Below are 14130 nucleotides of genomic sequence, written 5' to 3' on the forward strand. Positions count from 1 at the left end.
TAAAATTTCAAAGAATTAAAAATTTGGACTTAATTGAATAACTCATAAAACTTTAGGGACTATCTAAGTAATTAAAAGATAAAAAAAAATCAGAAAATTTAAAACGCAGCTCCCCCCCCCCCCCCCTTCACACATCCTTTCTCGATTCCCCCCCTCCCCATTATTTTCTTTCCCTTCTCCTCCGGCAAGGGCCCAAGCCGGTTGGCAGGACAACCACCCAGTGGCCACCGGAGCTGCTCCAGATGGCAAGAGGTGGTGGCAGCACAGGTTGACGAGAGAGAGAGAGAGAGAGAGCGCTTGAGTGAGTTGGAAGCCAACTTCGGCCACTGCGCCGTCGCACAGAGGTGGAGGACATCGGCAGACCTTCCTGGATGGTAAGGACCCCAGTTCCCGGCCAAGCATGCCAAAATCCATGGAGTTTTTTGGCAAGATCAGGAGGAGAGAGAAAATGTTGGGTAGCGAGCATTTCGGCCATTTTTCTGGCGATCCGATCGTCGGATCGAAAATCCGAGACCATCGATGGACTTGAGACGGTGAAATCTTCGAGATTGGACCAGTCTAGCTCTGATCGGACACCGTTTGAAAAAGGTAATAAGCGGACGGTCCAGATCGCTTGGTGAGATTTTCGAACTTTTTCGATTCCCAAAATTTAAAAATAATTTTGTAATAATTATTAACAAATTTTAAACTTAATTTAGGTACAATCGGATCGAAGATAGCTCACCAGTGCCAGGATCACATTTTCAGTCAGATCCGACTGCCCAGCGGCCTATCTTGGAACGTAGCCAATATTATAGTCAATCCTAGCATTTTTAGATGTTCCGGACACGTTTCAGGTGTCAGATTTGACACAGGTAAACTCGAACTCTACGTTGTTCAAATTTTGCCTTATACTGGGTTAGAATAAAATTTATAAAATATTCATGGGTGATTAGAAAATTATAATTCTTTTTGCGTTAGCTCTATAATATTGCTAAGGATCGCGGGGCAAAATTTTAGAATTTTTAGAGTTCGTTTAGGTAGTTTTTGCATAAGGGCTAATTATAGGAGTTAAATTATAATTTTTCAAATTGTGGTTTTTGACTGTTTGGATGGGCCCAGGAGGGGCCATGTGATGTGATTGAGTTGTGATTGTGTGAATTGTGGAAATTGAGAATTTAAAAGTGTTATTTGAATCTTTTTACATGTTGAGTAGGTCCTAGGTATAGGGGAAACTCTGCTGAATTTTAGATATAAATTAATATTGCCTCTTTAGATTTATTTTTATTTGAATTAGCACTAATAAATTCACAATAAAATTATGTAGGTGATCAGGGTCAACCATCTTCCTTCATCCAACCTCTACAGTCGTCTCTGATGTACTGTGAGTAAAATATTAATTTTAATTATAATTTCGATATTGTTATATGTTCAAGTATGCCCATGCATCACTTATAAATATGTATCTATATAATTAAATACTAGGCACATTTTATAATGCATTCTTAATTGATAAAGTGCCATGGTTGTTGTTTATAGTAATTTGGAGCAGTGTGCGTGCGTTGGCGTGCGTGTGGTGTGTGGTATTGAATATTGATAGAATGGGTAGACACGGCTTGAGAGACACTCACTGGGATCCGGTCCTTTATGGATAAGTCGGGGTAGGCACGGCTTGAGAGATACTCGCTGACTCCCGTATTTGGTTTATTAAGAGAAAGTCCGGATTGAGAGACATTCGCTGGCAGAGGTTGGATTAAGAGAGCTGTGTAGGGGATCAGCTCCTATATATGTACTGTTTGAACAGTATTGGGTGTATGAGTGCTCGAAATTGCCTTTTTACTGTTATGGTGTGATTTGTATAAAATTTTATGATGATGTTACATTCCATTCCTTAGGATGCATTGGTTTTAGATAACTATAGAAATTATGATTAAAATTAGTATTTTACTCTCTGAGTCGAACGCTCACTCCTATTCACCTATTTTTCTAGGCTACGGGAAGAGTTCTTTTACAGAGCAACCTGCTTTCTTCCTTACAGGTTTAATGTCGGTTATTTAATTATTTTATTACTTTTCTAAATTTAAAATTTAGAACTCCGCATGTGTTAGTAGTAGCATGGATCTGGTTAGAAATCGTGTTAATTTAAATTATTGAGATTAATAAATGAAGATTTGTATGATACTTAAACAATTTGTAAATGATGTAACTGGGTTGAGCTGGGCTCTCCTAATTTGAGTTTCTGATAATTATTGGGTTAAGTTGGCCCGAAATAAAATTATAATATTTTAATTTAAATTATTTTTATATACATATTGGGCCTAAATTATAGGCTTAGTTATGAGTTTAGGAACAGTAAGGCTTACTACGGGCCTCGGGGGCTTTATGCCGGCTCAGGTCCTAGTGCTAGTCCGGCCTATAGGTTGGATCGTGACATTATAAATAAATTTTTTTAAATAATTATTCAATTTTAATTATAAAAAAAATATATTATAATTTTGATTGTAAAAAAATCCTTGTTTTTCATTTTTAAAAGAGTGGAAAACATAATTTTTGTTATAAAAAAATAATGAAGTTGTTTTTTAAATACTAGTTAAATTTTAAAAATTAGAAAACTGATTTTTAGTTCTTCATTTAAAAATTAACATCAGTGAATATCAAATTCTTTTTTTTTTTTTAGAAAATTACCTTATTTCTCACAAGTGAACAAACTATTGCACTTGTTATAATATAAAATTACTTATTTTTATTTAATGAACTTAACAGGTTTTACTAACAAGTGCAACATCGCATTGTATTTATTAAAGTTCATTAAATGCAATTATTTATTAATAATTAATTAATAAATTTTAACAAGTGAAATGTTCCGCTTATTTAAAAACTGTTATCAATTTAAATTTAATTAAAAGGAGTGGTTATAAATAACTCAAATTTATATAAAAATAATTTTATAATGATTAAATTTTTATATTTAAATTTATACACATTATATATAAATTTTAATTAATTATATATATATATATTTTAATATAAATATATAATTTAATGGTTATTAAGTTTATTTTGAGATTGAGTTTATATTACACATACTCTTAATTAAATTGATTAAAATAATTATATTTTTTTTTACTAATAATTATGTCTAAATAAGTGGAAAATTTCATTTTAAATTTGAGGTAAAAAAACACTTTTTAAAAAGCATCACTCCAAATATTGAAAAAGTAATTGAAAAAAATTATTTAATTATTTTAAAGTTGTTGAAGAAAAAATATATCAATTTTAACTTGAAGTTAACTTTTTTTTTAATTAATATTTTTAAGATAATATATATATTTTTTACAATAATTCCAATGGCCATGGGGACTAATATATTTAATGGCAATTTTAAACATTTTTTGGGGTCGGAGTTTGACCCTACCGGTTAAAGTTAAACAGACCCAACCGAAGCTCTTCCTGGACCCCACACCTCCAAAAATATCCCCCAGGTTCACAAAGCCAACTTCCCCTGTTCTTTCTCCATTGCCAAGAACCTCCTGTCCCAGTTATAGTATCTTTCACGCAGAGAATTTCTCTCTCCGCGTCTCCTCCTTCTTTCTTGTTCTTCCACATTGGCGCCAATCAAACACCCATTGCACTATATTTTTATTTGCTTTTCCTTTATAATCATCATAACTTTAACTTAATCGTTACTGAAAGAGACTCAGTGATCTAATCCAGAAGCCAACTGCAATTTTCCTTCAATCATGGATTCACTTGCATCAGTTTCTCCTTCCATGGTTCTCCCTCCCAGTAATCCCCTCCATCTCCGACGTCGTCTACTCCTTACCTCCTCTTCTTTCTCATCTCGTAGCCACCGTCTTCTTCCCCGCCTTTCCTCTTCGTTTGCTTTATCCAATTGTTCTGGTCCTTCGAGGAGGAGAAGATGGAGACAAGTTTCGTGTAAATTTACCGATGATGGGGCTAAACATCCCGAAGAATCGGAAGAAGATGATGGACGAGAAGACGCGGAGAGAGCGCTTCACTTGGATGGCACCATTCCTGGGTCTTCCAATGAGTTCGTCAAGCAGGTGTCTTCCCGTGCTTATGATATGCGAAGACATCTTCAACAATCGTTTGATAGCAGCAGCTATGATGGTAACAATCCAATGATTCATTTCAATTATTTTGCATGAATTCCTGCTTTTTATTGCTTGTTTGGTGTATTCTCTTTGTGGCATCGATTTTGCCTAGTTGATGTTCGCGAGCCTTTCCTTTGCTTTTCAATTTTAATTCTGCGAACAAATTTTCCCTTTAAGGAGGGTGCTAGGGAATCTCCTATTTCTTCTTTCTATGGAAGAGGCGTTACTGTTTTGTTGGTGAATGGTTCTTCAATCTCAGATCTGCTTCTTTTGCCTGCGTTGTCCAACGTAAACACCAGATGTCCTATCACTTGTTTTGTTCGAGTCTACCTAAGAATATCTCTGTTTGTAAAGCCTGTAGATTTTATATGGTTGTCTGTTGACCAGTTATTGGCCACACTTACAATTCGCTACAATTTTTAAGTTTTAACTAACTTCTTGTTTTTCTTTCCCCTGCTTGGTAATGAAATCCTCTATATCTGTGGGTGTATGAGAGAGAGAGAGACAGAGAGGAGTGCAAGTTTCACTTGTATTCCTTAACAGAGCACTAAACAATTTAGCCATATGCATGGTTATTAAAGGTAAGGCGCATTGAGGTATGAAGTGGTCGTGGGGCCTAGGTGCAAGATGTACACTTGATAGAGGCGAGGCATTAAAGAACAAAATTTAAGACCAAGCATTCATAATAGAAGACTACTATATTTTTTTCCCGACTGACCTTTGCAGGTTGAGGCACTAAGGCTGGTGCCTCTAGTGCCTTGTGCCTTAGGCAGGTGTGCTCCTGATGATGAAGTTTGCCTGCCCTAGGCAGGTTGAGGTACTAGGGTAGCACCTCTAGCGCGCTGTGCCTCGGGTGCATCTTTAACAACTCAAGGACTCTGGATTACTGCTATAAAGTTGTTTCATGGATGCTGGATTGATGTCAGATGTCTTGCTTTTGCTAGATCTAAATGCCTTGCTCTTTTCCACTAAGTTTCTCAAATCTTCTCCTTTTTTATGTTGTACAGTATTGGAGGCCAACCCATGGAGAGAAGCCTCAAAGCCTGTATATGTACTAACCCACAGAGAAAACCAGTTGTGCACAATGAAAACTCGAAGAAATCGCAGGTCTGCATTGTTTTTGGTGTTTTTATCTTCTATTAGTACTTGTTATTTTATCCCTTCCCCAGCTCAGGTTTTAATTTTTCAAACAGCGAAGTTGAGAGGGAGCTTGGGCTACTATTTTCCAAAGGAGGAAAATGGAGGTCTGGAAGGGGAAATCAGGCTAAACAATCCAGAACAGGTGCAAAGTTCCGGATGCTTGTGGAAGATATTCAGGAGGGCGTGCTTGTAAGTGTTTTTTCTATTAGTTGCTTCTTGGCTTGGTTTTCATATTAAAACAATATGTTTGAAGGTGAATGCATGAACTAGGCAAGCGCCATATTATGCGTGTAGGTGTGCTTACCTGCTTGTTTTACTGACAGTATGAGTTTTCTTTTTTGTTGTATGCGTCTGGGGTAATGGGGTGGGGGAAAGGTTCCTAGAGGATAAACATTTTTTTTAATGCAAGAACATCGAGCAGGAGGGCCACATTACAGGAATAAACTCTAGGACCCAAAAGCAGATAAAATTGCAAGAAGAGACCAAATAGAAAACTAACACTGTACTGCTAAGCCCTGCTACGTTTGGACTTGTAGAAATCATCAAAAAACTCTTCCTACTGTTGGTCCAATCCAAAAGCCCATACTTGTGCCATCCACTATTTCTAAAGATACCATCTGAATCTATAATTCCACATTCAAGCTCTTGTATATTCGCCAATTAGGAGCTTTCAAAATGTGATTAACATATGCATCCTAACCAAGTTGAAGATGATTAGACTAAAATTTTGCAATTACCCAGTGAATTATCCTTGCCAATTCATGAATCCTATGCATTCAATGTAATTACAGACTCGTGCTTCAAACAGCCGTGGCATAAGAGCAACTAAAGAAAATGGTCTCTAGTGCCAATGAAGCATCCAAAGAAAGCACAATGAGTCTGGACATTATCCCCCAAATTCTTCTCCCCACTTTGGTAGATAGCTTGTCTATATTTGCTATCAAGAAGTGATGTTTATCCATGGACAATGGATAGTCCAATGAACCTTTCTAACCTTTCTCGTTCTTGTTCTTAAGAATTCCAAGCACAGCAGTGGCAGTCCAACTCACTATAACCTCTAAGACACAACAAATGGTAACCAGAGCCTCCAACCTTGCTGCTGGAATAATCCATTCATTGTTGGAGAATCAGGTGGTAGTCTAGAGTTCAAAGGTAAAGTTGCAGCAGAGGCAGCTTTGCTATTGAAGTGAAGAATCAATGGGCCTTGAGGGTGCCAGTTATCTACCAAAGATGGGTGCTGCAATTTCCACTGCTATGGTGGATAAATAGTGTGATTGGATATTGATTTTTAGGATTTTGGTCATTCATATATGATGCAGCGTGTGGAGCGAAAAAGTATCTATACGCAATCGAACTCTTAAAAATAAAAAAAGATGTAATTTAAAATGTTAAAATAACACGATACTTAATCCATAGTCTAAGATAAAATAAAGCAAATACACCTTTACAAAGAAGAAAATTTCATTAAATAATTCTAAAAGGCTTCTATGTAATAAGAATAGAATGAGTATTTATGGAGTTTTAAATTCTAGTCTAATTAGGAATAAATATAAAAAAAGTCCTAATATAAATATGAAAAATATTTAAAGTCCTAAAGTAAACAAGAATAATGTTTTAAAATTCTAAATAAATTAAGAAATATAAATAAAACCTTTCTAAAAAAAAATCGATTAAATATAGAAATTCTTGTGAAAGTAGGAAAACGCATGTCTTCGATGTGGTCTTGATTTGCACACTGTGTCAATATACGTAGGACTTTCAAATATGAACAACTAGTATATCATGGAGCTTTCTTTCTTATTTCCACCATGTAATGTGTTCTTTACATCTCATGTCCGTATTTTCAATTTTCAAGTTCAAAATTTTGATACTTACTGCCACAAGTTATGGTCATTTGTACCTGCCTTTCAATCCTGTCATCCCCAAATGCCTTGTATGCACCTTTCCTGTGTGAATTATCTAAGGCAGGCTTTTTTTTTTCAGACCTCCCTTAAATCTTTAGTTGCTAAAAGAGAAAAAATCTTGCTGCAGGTATTTGAAGATGAGAATGAAGCTGCAAGATATTGTGATTTACTGCAAGGAGGAGGTAAAGGTTGTGAAGGTGTTGCAGAAATTGAAGCCTCATCAGTAAGAACCTGAGCAAATATTATGATCTACCATGTTAAATGTAATTTTTGTAATGGTCTCCCAATTTTTCCTGCAGGTATTTGATCTTTGCCATAAGATGAGGGCTCTGGCTGTTCTATTCCGAAGGGGGAGGACACCTCCTCTACCTCAAAGCCTTGAGCTTAACTTGAGAGCTCGGAAGCGGTCCCTCGAAGACCAAGAGGAATTGATGTGAAGTTCACTTGGTGTCGGCAAATTGAGATCTCACATTACCAAAGTTGAAAATCACAATATTGTAATTGAAATGATATCGGCAAATTGTATGATATGATGAAACATTATTCGGTGTACACATTTTCTTACATGTGTTCAATGGTCTTGATCTTTCTTCCATAGAAGTTGGAAATTCAATTCCCATAAATTTGGTTGGTTTGGAATTTTCAAATGAGTGTGGCTTTTTTTTCTACCCTTTTGGGTGGCAACAGCGTAGTCGGGTATAAAAAGAAGGCAGGTCGCACTCTCTGGATCTTGTTCGATTTGCTGTTCGTTAAAGAGAAAACACTTTAGAAAAAGTTTGATATTCTACATAAGTTGTAAAATTTTGATATTTCCAAGCAATACCGTTGCACAAATTGATTCCACGGTTCACAAAAAACGCGGATTGAAGGGGCAATAAAAAGAACAAGCTCTGCTTTTATATTTCAGTTGGAAAAGTAAAACCGGAATAACTATACAAACCTCCGCTTTGCCCCTCCCTCCGTTCCCCTCTCTCAGTCCTAATATACTCACATATAGACGCGGTCACAAAAAGCAGCCCAAACGCATCTTCTCTTCTGATACGATCTGCCGTTTCGCCATGAGCTCCGGTAATTCCTCCTCCTCCGCTGGAGATTCTGCGTTGCCGCCAGCCGAGCTAGGACCCTCACCAACGTCTGCGACCAAGCAAAAGGAGAAGGCCAGAGTCAGCAGAACTTCAATGATATTGTGGCACGCTCACCAAAACGACGCTTCCGCTGTCCGGAAGCTTCTTGAGGAGGATCCATCGCTCGTCCACGCTAGGGATTACGATAATCGAACTCCTCTCCACGTTGCCTCGCTCCATGGATGGATCGACGTTGCCAAGTGTTTGATTGAGTTTGGCGCTGATGTCAACGCCCAGGATAGATGGAAGAATACGGTATCTTTTTGTATCCATTGTTTTCTACTTGTTCACTTCTCTATTACTCAATTTAATTCGGTTACTTTTGATTATTTAGGGCCAATGTACGATTTGGTTGTACATTACTGAATAATTTTAAATTTATACAGACTTTTTGAACGTTTAATCTTTGTCATGGCAGCCTTTAGCTGATGCAGAAGGAGCTAAAAAGTATGGCATGATTGAGCTCTTAAAATCACATGGTGGTTTGTCCTATGTAAGTCCCGTGCTTTATCTTCTCTAATTAATCTTCTATCCCCATCAACTTGTCTTCCCATTTATGTTTGTCTGTATTTGATGATGAGTAGCAAATTCTGTTTCTCAAGGAAATATTTGATTTGGCTACACTGTTTCATTTCATGACATACAAATAATTTTGGGTAAAATATGTTAGTAGACAGTAGCTTCAGGCAGCCTCATCAAACATTATCTATTTACAAATTGTGATCACCTTACCTGCATAACCATCTTCTCAATGTATTGAACCATAAAATTCCATAGATTCTATCTATTGTGGATTTTATTGGTCAATTAATGGCATGCACATTTACTTTCACCAAAAGAGAAGAAAGAACTTTTACCTTTGTATTATTATCAAGTATTGACCTCCTTAGCAAGCTTCTATATGATTGCTTGTAAATGAACAAAATTTAAGGAGTATTTCCCTGTTTTGGTGCTTGCCTTCAACTTTTACCAGGATTGACTTATAGCTCCAGCAGTCTTGTGTTTTTGGTTGGCAATAACTTATATGTGCTGTGCTAGGTGGTTTGTCATGAGCCTTCAGTCAATTTAATTAGTTTTTAGTAGTTTTTGGATTCTTTATATTTTCGAAAACCCATCCCTTCAAAAATATTGCTTTATCGATGTTTTTCCCCAAAAGCTAATGTTCATAATAATTTATTTATCATCCATCAGAACTTGTCTAACATTGTGTAAGATGTAATCTTATTGCATTGATTGCAAGTTCAAAATGCAAAACTTCTGCTCCTTGTGTATTCTTTTTGATGTGATAACACTTCAATAGACACATAAGATCAATTTTCTGGAAAATAGAAATGTATACAGAGCACTCATGTTTATTTTTAAGTTTTAATGTCTCAAATGTCAATACTGTATGCATTTGCTTGATATTTTCATACAGATGCTTTAGTTTCTCTTCATTCTTTTTTGCAATTATATATGTGGGATCTAGGTAACTTTTGAGCTCAAACTGCAGGGCCAAAGTGGAAGCCATTTTGAGCCAAAGCCTGTTCCACCACCCCTGCCAAACAAGTGTGACTGGGAATTAGACCCATCAGAGCTCGATTTTTCAAACTCAGCAATTATCGGAAAGGTGTGATTCTATCCTTCTGGTTGCTGATCATACAGATTATTATGTATCTAAGCTATGCTTAAATTTTGGATGTGAATGCTATTAAGTTTGCAGTTAAACATTTTACGATAGGATATTTCACCTTTCAATCTGCAGCAGCTAGAAATGTCTGTGATTATTAGTGGTTTTTGAAGATTATATCTTCTCTGTAGAGTGACTTGTGTTTTAAGCTTGTCTACAACTTGCATAATGGAAAATAACTTTGGTCTGGACAATCATAAAGTGAAAGTATGGGTTAGTTGCTATGGGTTGGATGATTTTATGATTCCTTAAGCTTGAGTAGCACTGAATCATATAATTACTTATGACTTGGTTTTTACCTGTTATAAGCAGAGAACTATGTTTTATAATCAAACTTAATTGATTGCATTTGTATCCTTGATAGAATTTGCTGATTCATGAAGGTGATGTTTATGAAAATGCTGAAGTTGCATGAGGCTAATATAACTTAATATTCACTCTTTATCATCTCCCTAGAGTTTTTTATTGTTGTTTTGCTGTTTCTTTGACCAATAGACCTGTTAATTTCATCAGTTAATTTGCAACTGGTGGAAGAGCCATATTAGTACCATTGGCTTCTAAGCCTGGCTTTGCTGCAGGGACTGTTCCCATTAAATCTCAACACTGCCACTGACATAAACTTATTAGTCTGAGTTTGCCTCAGAATAGATATTTTGTTTGTCTATTACTGTTAAGTAAAAAAATTAGCTATATGTTTACTTTTCACATAAGGGAAACTTTTTTACTTGAGATATGATTGAAAAAAAAATAAAGTAGAATATAATTTATTTGGGAATCATCTTTCTTGAAAAGAAAAGGAAAATTGTATCTCCAAAGAGACAGGCCTAGACATTGAGGTGAAACTTTTAAATTTTAATGGTCTGGCCCAACGATCTTTTTGTAGGTCATTTATGCTTTATGAAATTGTTAACTAATGAATTACTTTGTTATCTTATAATTGGTAGCTGCACCTTTTTCTTTGGTTACTTCATATGGTTGAACACATTATATTAAGAGAGAGAGAGGGAGATTGAAATATTATGTTATTATAGTTTATTTTGGCTCCCTAACATTGAATTTCTAGTTCTTCCACTTTGCTCGATGTAAAGTTTCCTGTTTTTTAATTTGCAGCTGTCAGATTTCAAGTTCATAGTTTATTTTGTTAAAAGCTACCAGTAAATTCTAATGCTAATTGTAGTTTATGCTGTTAGGGATCTTTTGGGGAGATTTTGAAAGCCTATTGGCGTGGAACACCCGTAGCTGTCAAGCGCATTCTTCCATCCCTTTCAGATGATAGATTGGTGATGTGAGTCCTATTTGAGTTGTGATTGCATATTCTATTACAGTTGCTGATAATCATTTTTGTTGATTTACTTTGTGAACTTTGATTGACTATAACTCAACCAAAATAAAAGATGACAACATCATATCTTTAATAAAATAAACTTCTTCAAAGGATGTTAGTTTTCTACAAATAGGTATTATGCTATGCTTTGAACTTTATTTTAATGAAAGTTCATCAGGACCCAAATAAAAGATGAGTTACTATGTTTTTTTCCCCACTCTGAAAGGCATAGAAACTACTTTTACATGATTCTCTCAAAATTCTTCTCTGAAGGTGATGATTCTCTACTTCAATTTTAAATTGTGATGGACTTCCAATTCTCTTATGATATGTATATAGGCGCCCATAATTTTTAGGAATTGATTGATCTGTTGCTTGTTGTAGCTATAATCTACTTTCCTCCTTTCTTTACTATATTATGGTTTTCCTTATCCATCTTTCACTTTGAATTCAGTCAGGACTTCAGGCATGAGGTTAATTTGCTAGTGAAGCTTCGCCATCCAAATATAGTCCAATTTCTAGGAGCTGTCACTGAGAAGAAGCCTCTTATGTTGATCACTGAGTATTTACGAGGGGTATATGATCTCAATATCTGTTTCTTGTTCCAAATTTGAGATTCCCTCCAGAAAAGTTATTGTTGGTTACTTGAAAGTTTTAACTTCAAAGTAAATCTTGCTTGATCATGGCATTCTTGTGTCGTCATAGGGTGATCTTCATCAGTACCTCAAGGAAAAGGGTGCACTAAGTCCTTCAACAGCCATAAACTTCGCATTGGATATTGCCAGGTATTGCAAGCTTCCATTTGCTCTCCTTGCTACTGATGGTATGTGGGGATTTTGTATCTGTGTATTTGGTGTGTCGTTGGTAGTTAATCTAAAACTCAATATTTTCAAGGTAAAGACATCATTTAGGCTTTGCTAATAATACTTGTTAATCCTTTATTATATCCAAACTTGTTGCATGAGGTTCTATTTTATATTTTTTAGTGATCCTTTATGACTAATAAGGAAATGAGATAAGATGGTATGGAGGAGGGTAAAATAGATGCGGATTCGAGCATGCGTCAAGCATTTTTCTCAAACTACAGGTTGTTTTCTAATTTGGAATGTTAGAGGGCCGTGCAGCCTTATTTATATCACACTTTGTGGATTTTTTTCTTCTCAACATTTTTTAGCTAGTCATAAGCAGATAGTACTTTATTGATTCTTTTCATTGGATCAGTCCTAATAATTGTTTAGTATTTGAGAAACAAGGAGAATGAAATATTTGTAGGCTATGTAGCTTTGTATAATATAACTTTACAGCACATTTCATTTACTTGAGGAAACAAAATATAAGAAAATTATTAAATATGTTGCCTTAAAATTTTGGTTAAGTTGTATATGCAACTTAGGTAAATTTAATTACTGTGCTAATGTATATTTGTGAATCCTTTGTGATCAGAGGCATGACTTATCTTCACAATGAGCCTAATGTCATTATCCACAGAGACCTAAAACCAAGGTAAGTAATCATGTCTTTTGGTAAAATTGTAGCCAATTATTCTGCATTTTAAAATTTTAAGCAGTGCAGTAAATTTAGCATCATAATTTGCAGTTTTAGCATTTCCTAACATGCTTGCTTCAAGAATTGAGAATATTGAGCTGACAGTTTCAGCATCTTTTCCCTTTTTACCTATTAATTTTGTTCTCTAAATCTTAGGAATGTTCTTTTAGTCAACTCCAATGCTGACCATTTGAAAGTTGGGGATTTTGGACTAAGCAAGCTCATCAAGGTTCAGAATTCTCATGATGTTTACAAAATGACTGGCGAGACAGGAAGCTGTGAGTGTCTCTTGTAATGTCTGTTGCAGAATTCTTATCGAATGAAACATATTCTTATATTTATTAATCCTTACTTGCTTGGAATAAAACAAAAGATCGGTATATGGCTCCTGAAGTTTTGAAGCACAGGAAATATGATAAGAAGGTTGATGTTTTCTCTTTTGCGATGATATTGTATGAGGTAATTTTTGGTTTCCCTAGGAGAACATAATGATGCAAAGCCAAGATGGGCTGTAATGCGTTTTCTTCCCCAATGCAGATGCTGGAAGGTGAACCACCACTAGCACATTATGAACCTTATGAAGCAGCTAAGCTTGTGGCAGAGGGGCACAGGCCAACATTTCGTGCCAAAGGATTTACCCCTGAACTGAGAGAGTAAGTCCATCAGCTTACTAAGGTTTTAAGAAAATTATATTTGCAGGATCATCATCAGTTGCTAATTTCTTCATTTCTTTGTTTTTAGATTAACAGATCAGTGTTGGGCCGCAGATATGAACAGAAGACCTTCCTTTTTGGATATTCTCAAGAGGCTTGAAAAGATTAAGGAAACTTTACCTGCAGATCATCATTGGAGCATATTCAATGCATAACGCTGAGAGCAATGGCATGGTCAAATATACAGATCTATGTGCCACTCATGCCTGTCATTTCTCCTACCCACAATTGTGCAGATGGTGCTGTGAATAGATTTGACTGAGATTGTGAATTACTGCTGTCGCTGATTTGCAGTTAATGCATCAGATTTTACCAGGGTCAGAGTTGGTATTCACTAGTCTTTTCATATTGATCTCAAGCCAGCATTGTCGAGTAATATCATTCAATTAGGATGATTAAACATGTTCATTATCTGACCCAGGTATTTTCCATTGTTTTCCAACTGTAATTTGTTGTGGTTTATGATATATGAGAGTTGGCAACATTATATGTCCAAACTTTTGAAGCTCCTAGGTGTTTTTATTGTTGGACTTCTTGATTTCATAAAAGTTGAATTTTTTCCGTGGACGCTGCTAGTTTTGCTCGGTTCAAGTGTACAACAAATTACAGCTTCTTTT

At 35.7% G+C, this 14130-nt stretch overlaps 2 protein-coding genes across 2 annotated transcripts; both read left to right on the top strand.

Moving 5' to 3' along the window:
- Window positions 1–3476: 3476 nt before the first annotated feature.
- LOC110673257 (uncharacterized) lies at window positions 3477–7777 on the top strand. The gene is made up of 5 exons (XM_021836334.2): window positions 3477–4110; window positions 5102–5201; window positions 5288–5423; window positions 7266–7361; window positions 7438–7777. The coding sequence occupies exons 1-5, from the start codon at window positions 3720–3722 to the stop codon at window positions 7573–7575; spliced, it is 861 nt and encodes a 286-aa protein (XP_021692026.2). The 5' UTR covers window positions 3477–3719; the 3' UTR covers window positions 7576–7777.
- Window positions 7778–7922: 145 nt separating this feature from the next.
- Window positions 7923–14080, top strand: LOC110673246 (serine/threonine-protein kinase VIK). The gene is made up of 11 exons (XM_021836314.2): window positions 7923–8517; window positions 8681–8755; window positions 9755–9871; window positions 11122–11216; window positions 11710–11830; window positions 11961–12040; window positions 12699–12758; window positions 12957–13078; window positions 13174–13259; window positions 13338–13453; window positions 13542–14080. Exons 1-11 carry the CDS (start codon window positions 8197–8199, stop codon window positions 13666–13668), a joined length of 1320 nt encoding a protein of 439 aa, XP_021692006.1. The 5' UTR covers window positions 7923–8196; the 3' UTR covers window positions 13669–14080.
- The last annotated feature ends 50 nt before the right edge of the window (window positions 14081–14130 follow it).

Source organism: Hevea brasiliensis, chromosome 2 (genome assembly GCF_030052815.1).
Source record: "Hevea brasiliensis isolate MT/VB/25A 57/8 chromosome 2, ASM3005281v1, whole genome shotgun sequence".
In the NCBI taxonomy this organism is placed as follows: domain Eukaryota; kingdom Viridiplantae; phylum Streptophyta; class Magnoliopsida; order Malpighiales; family Euphorbiaceae; genus Hevea; species Hevea brasiliensis.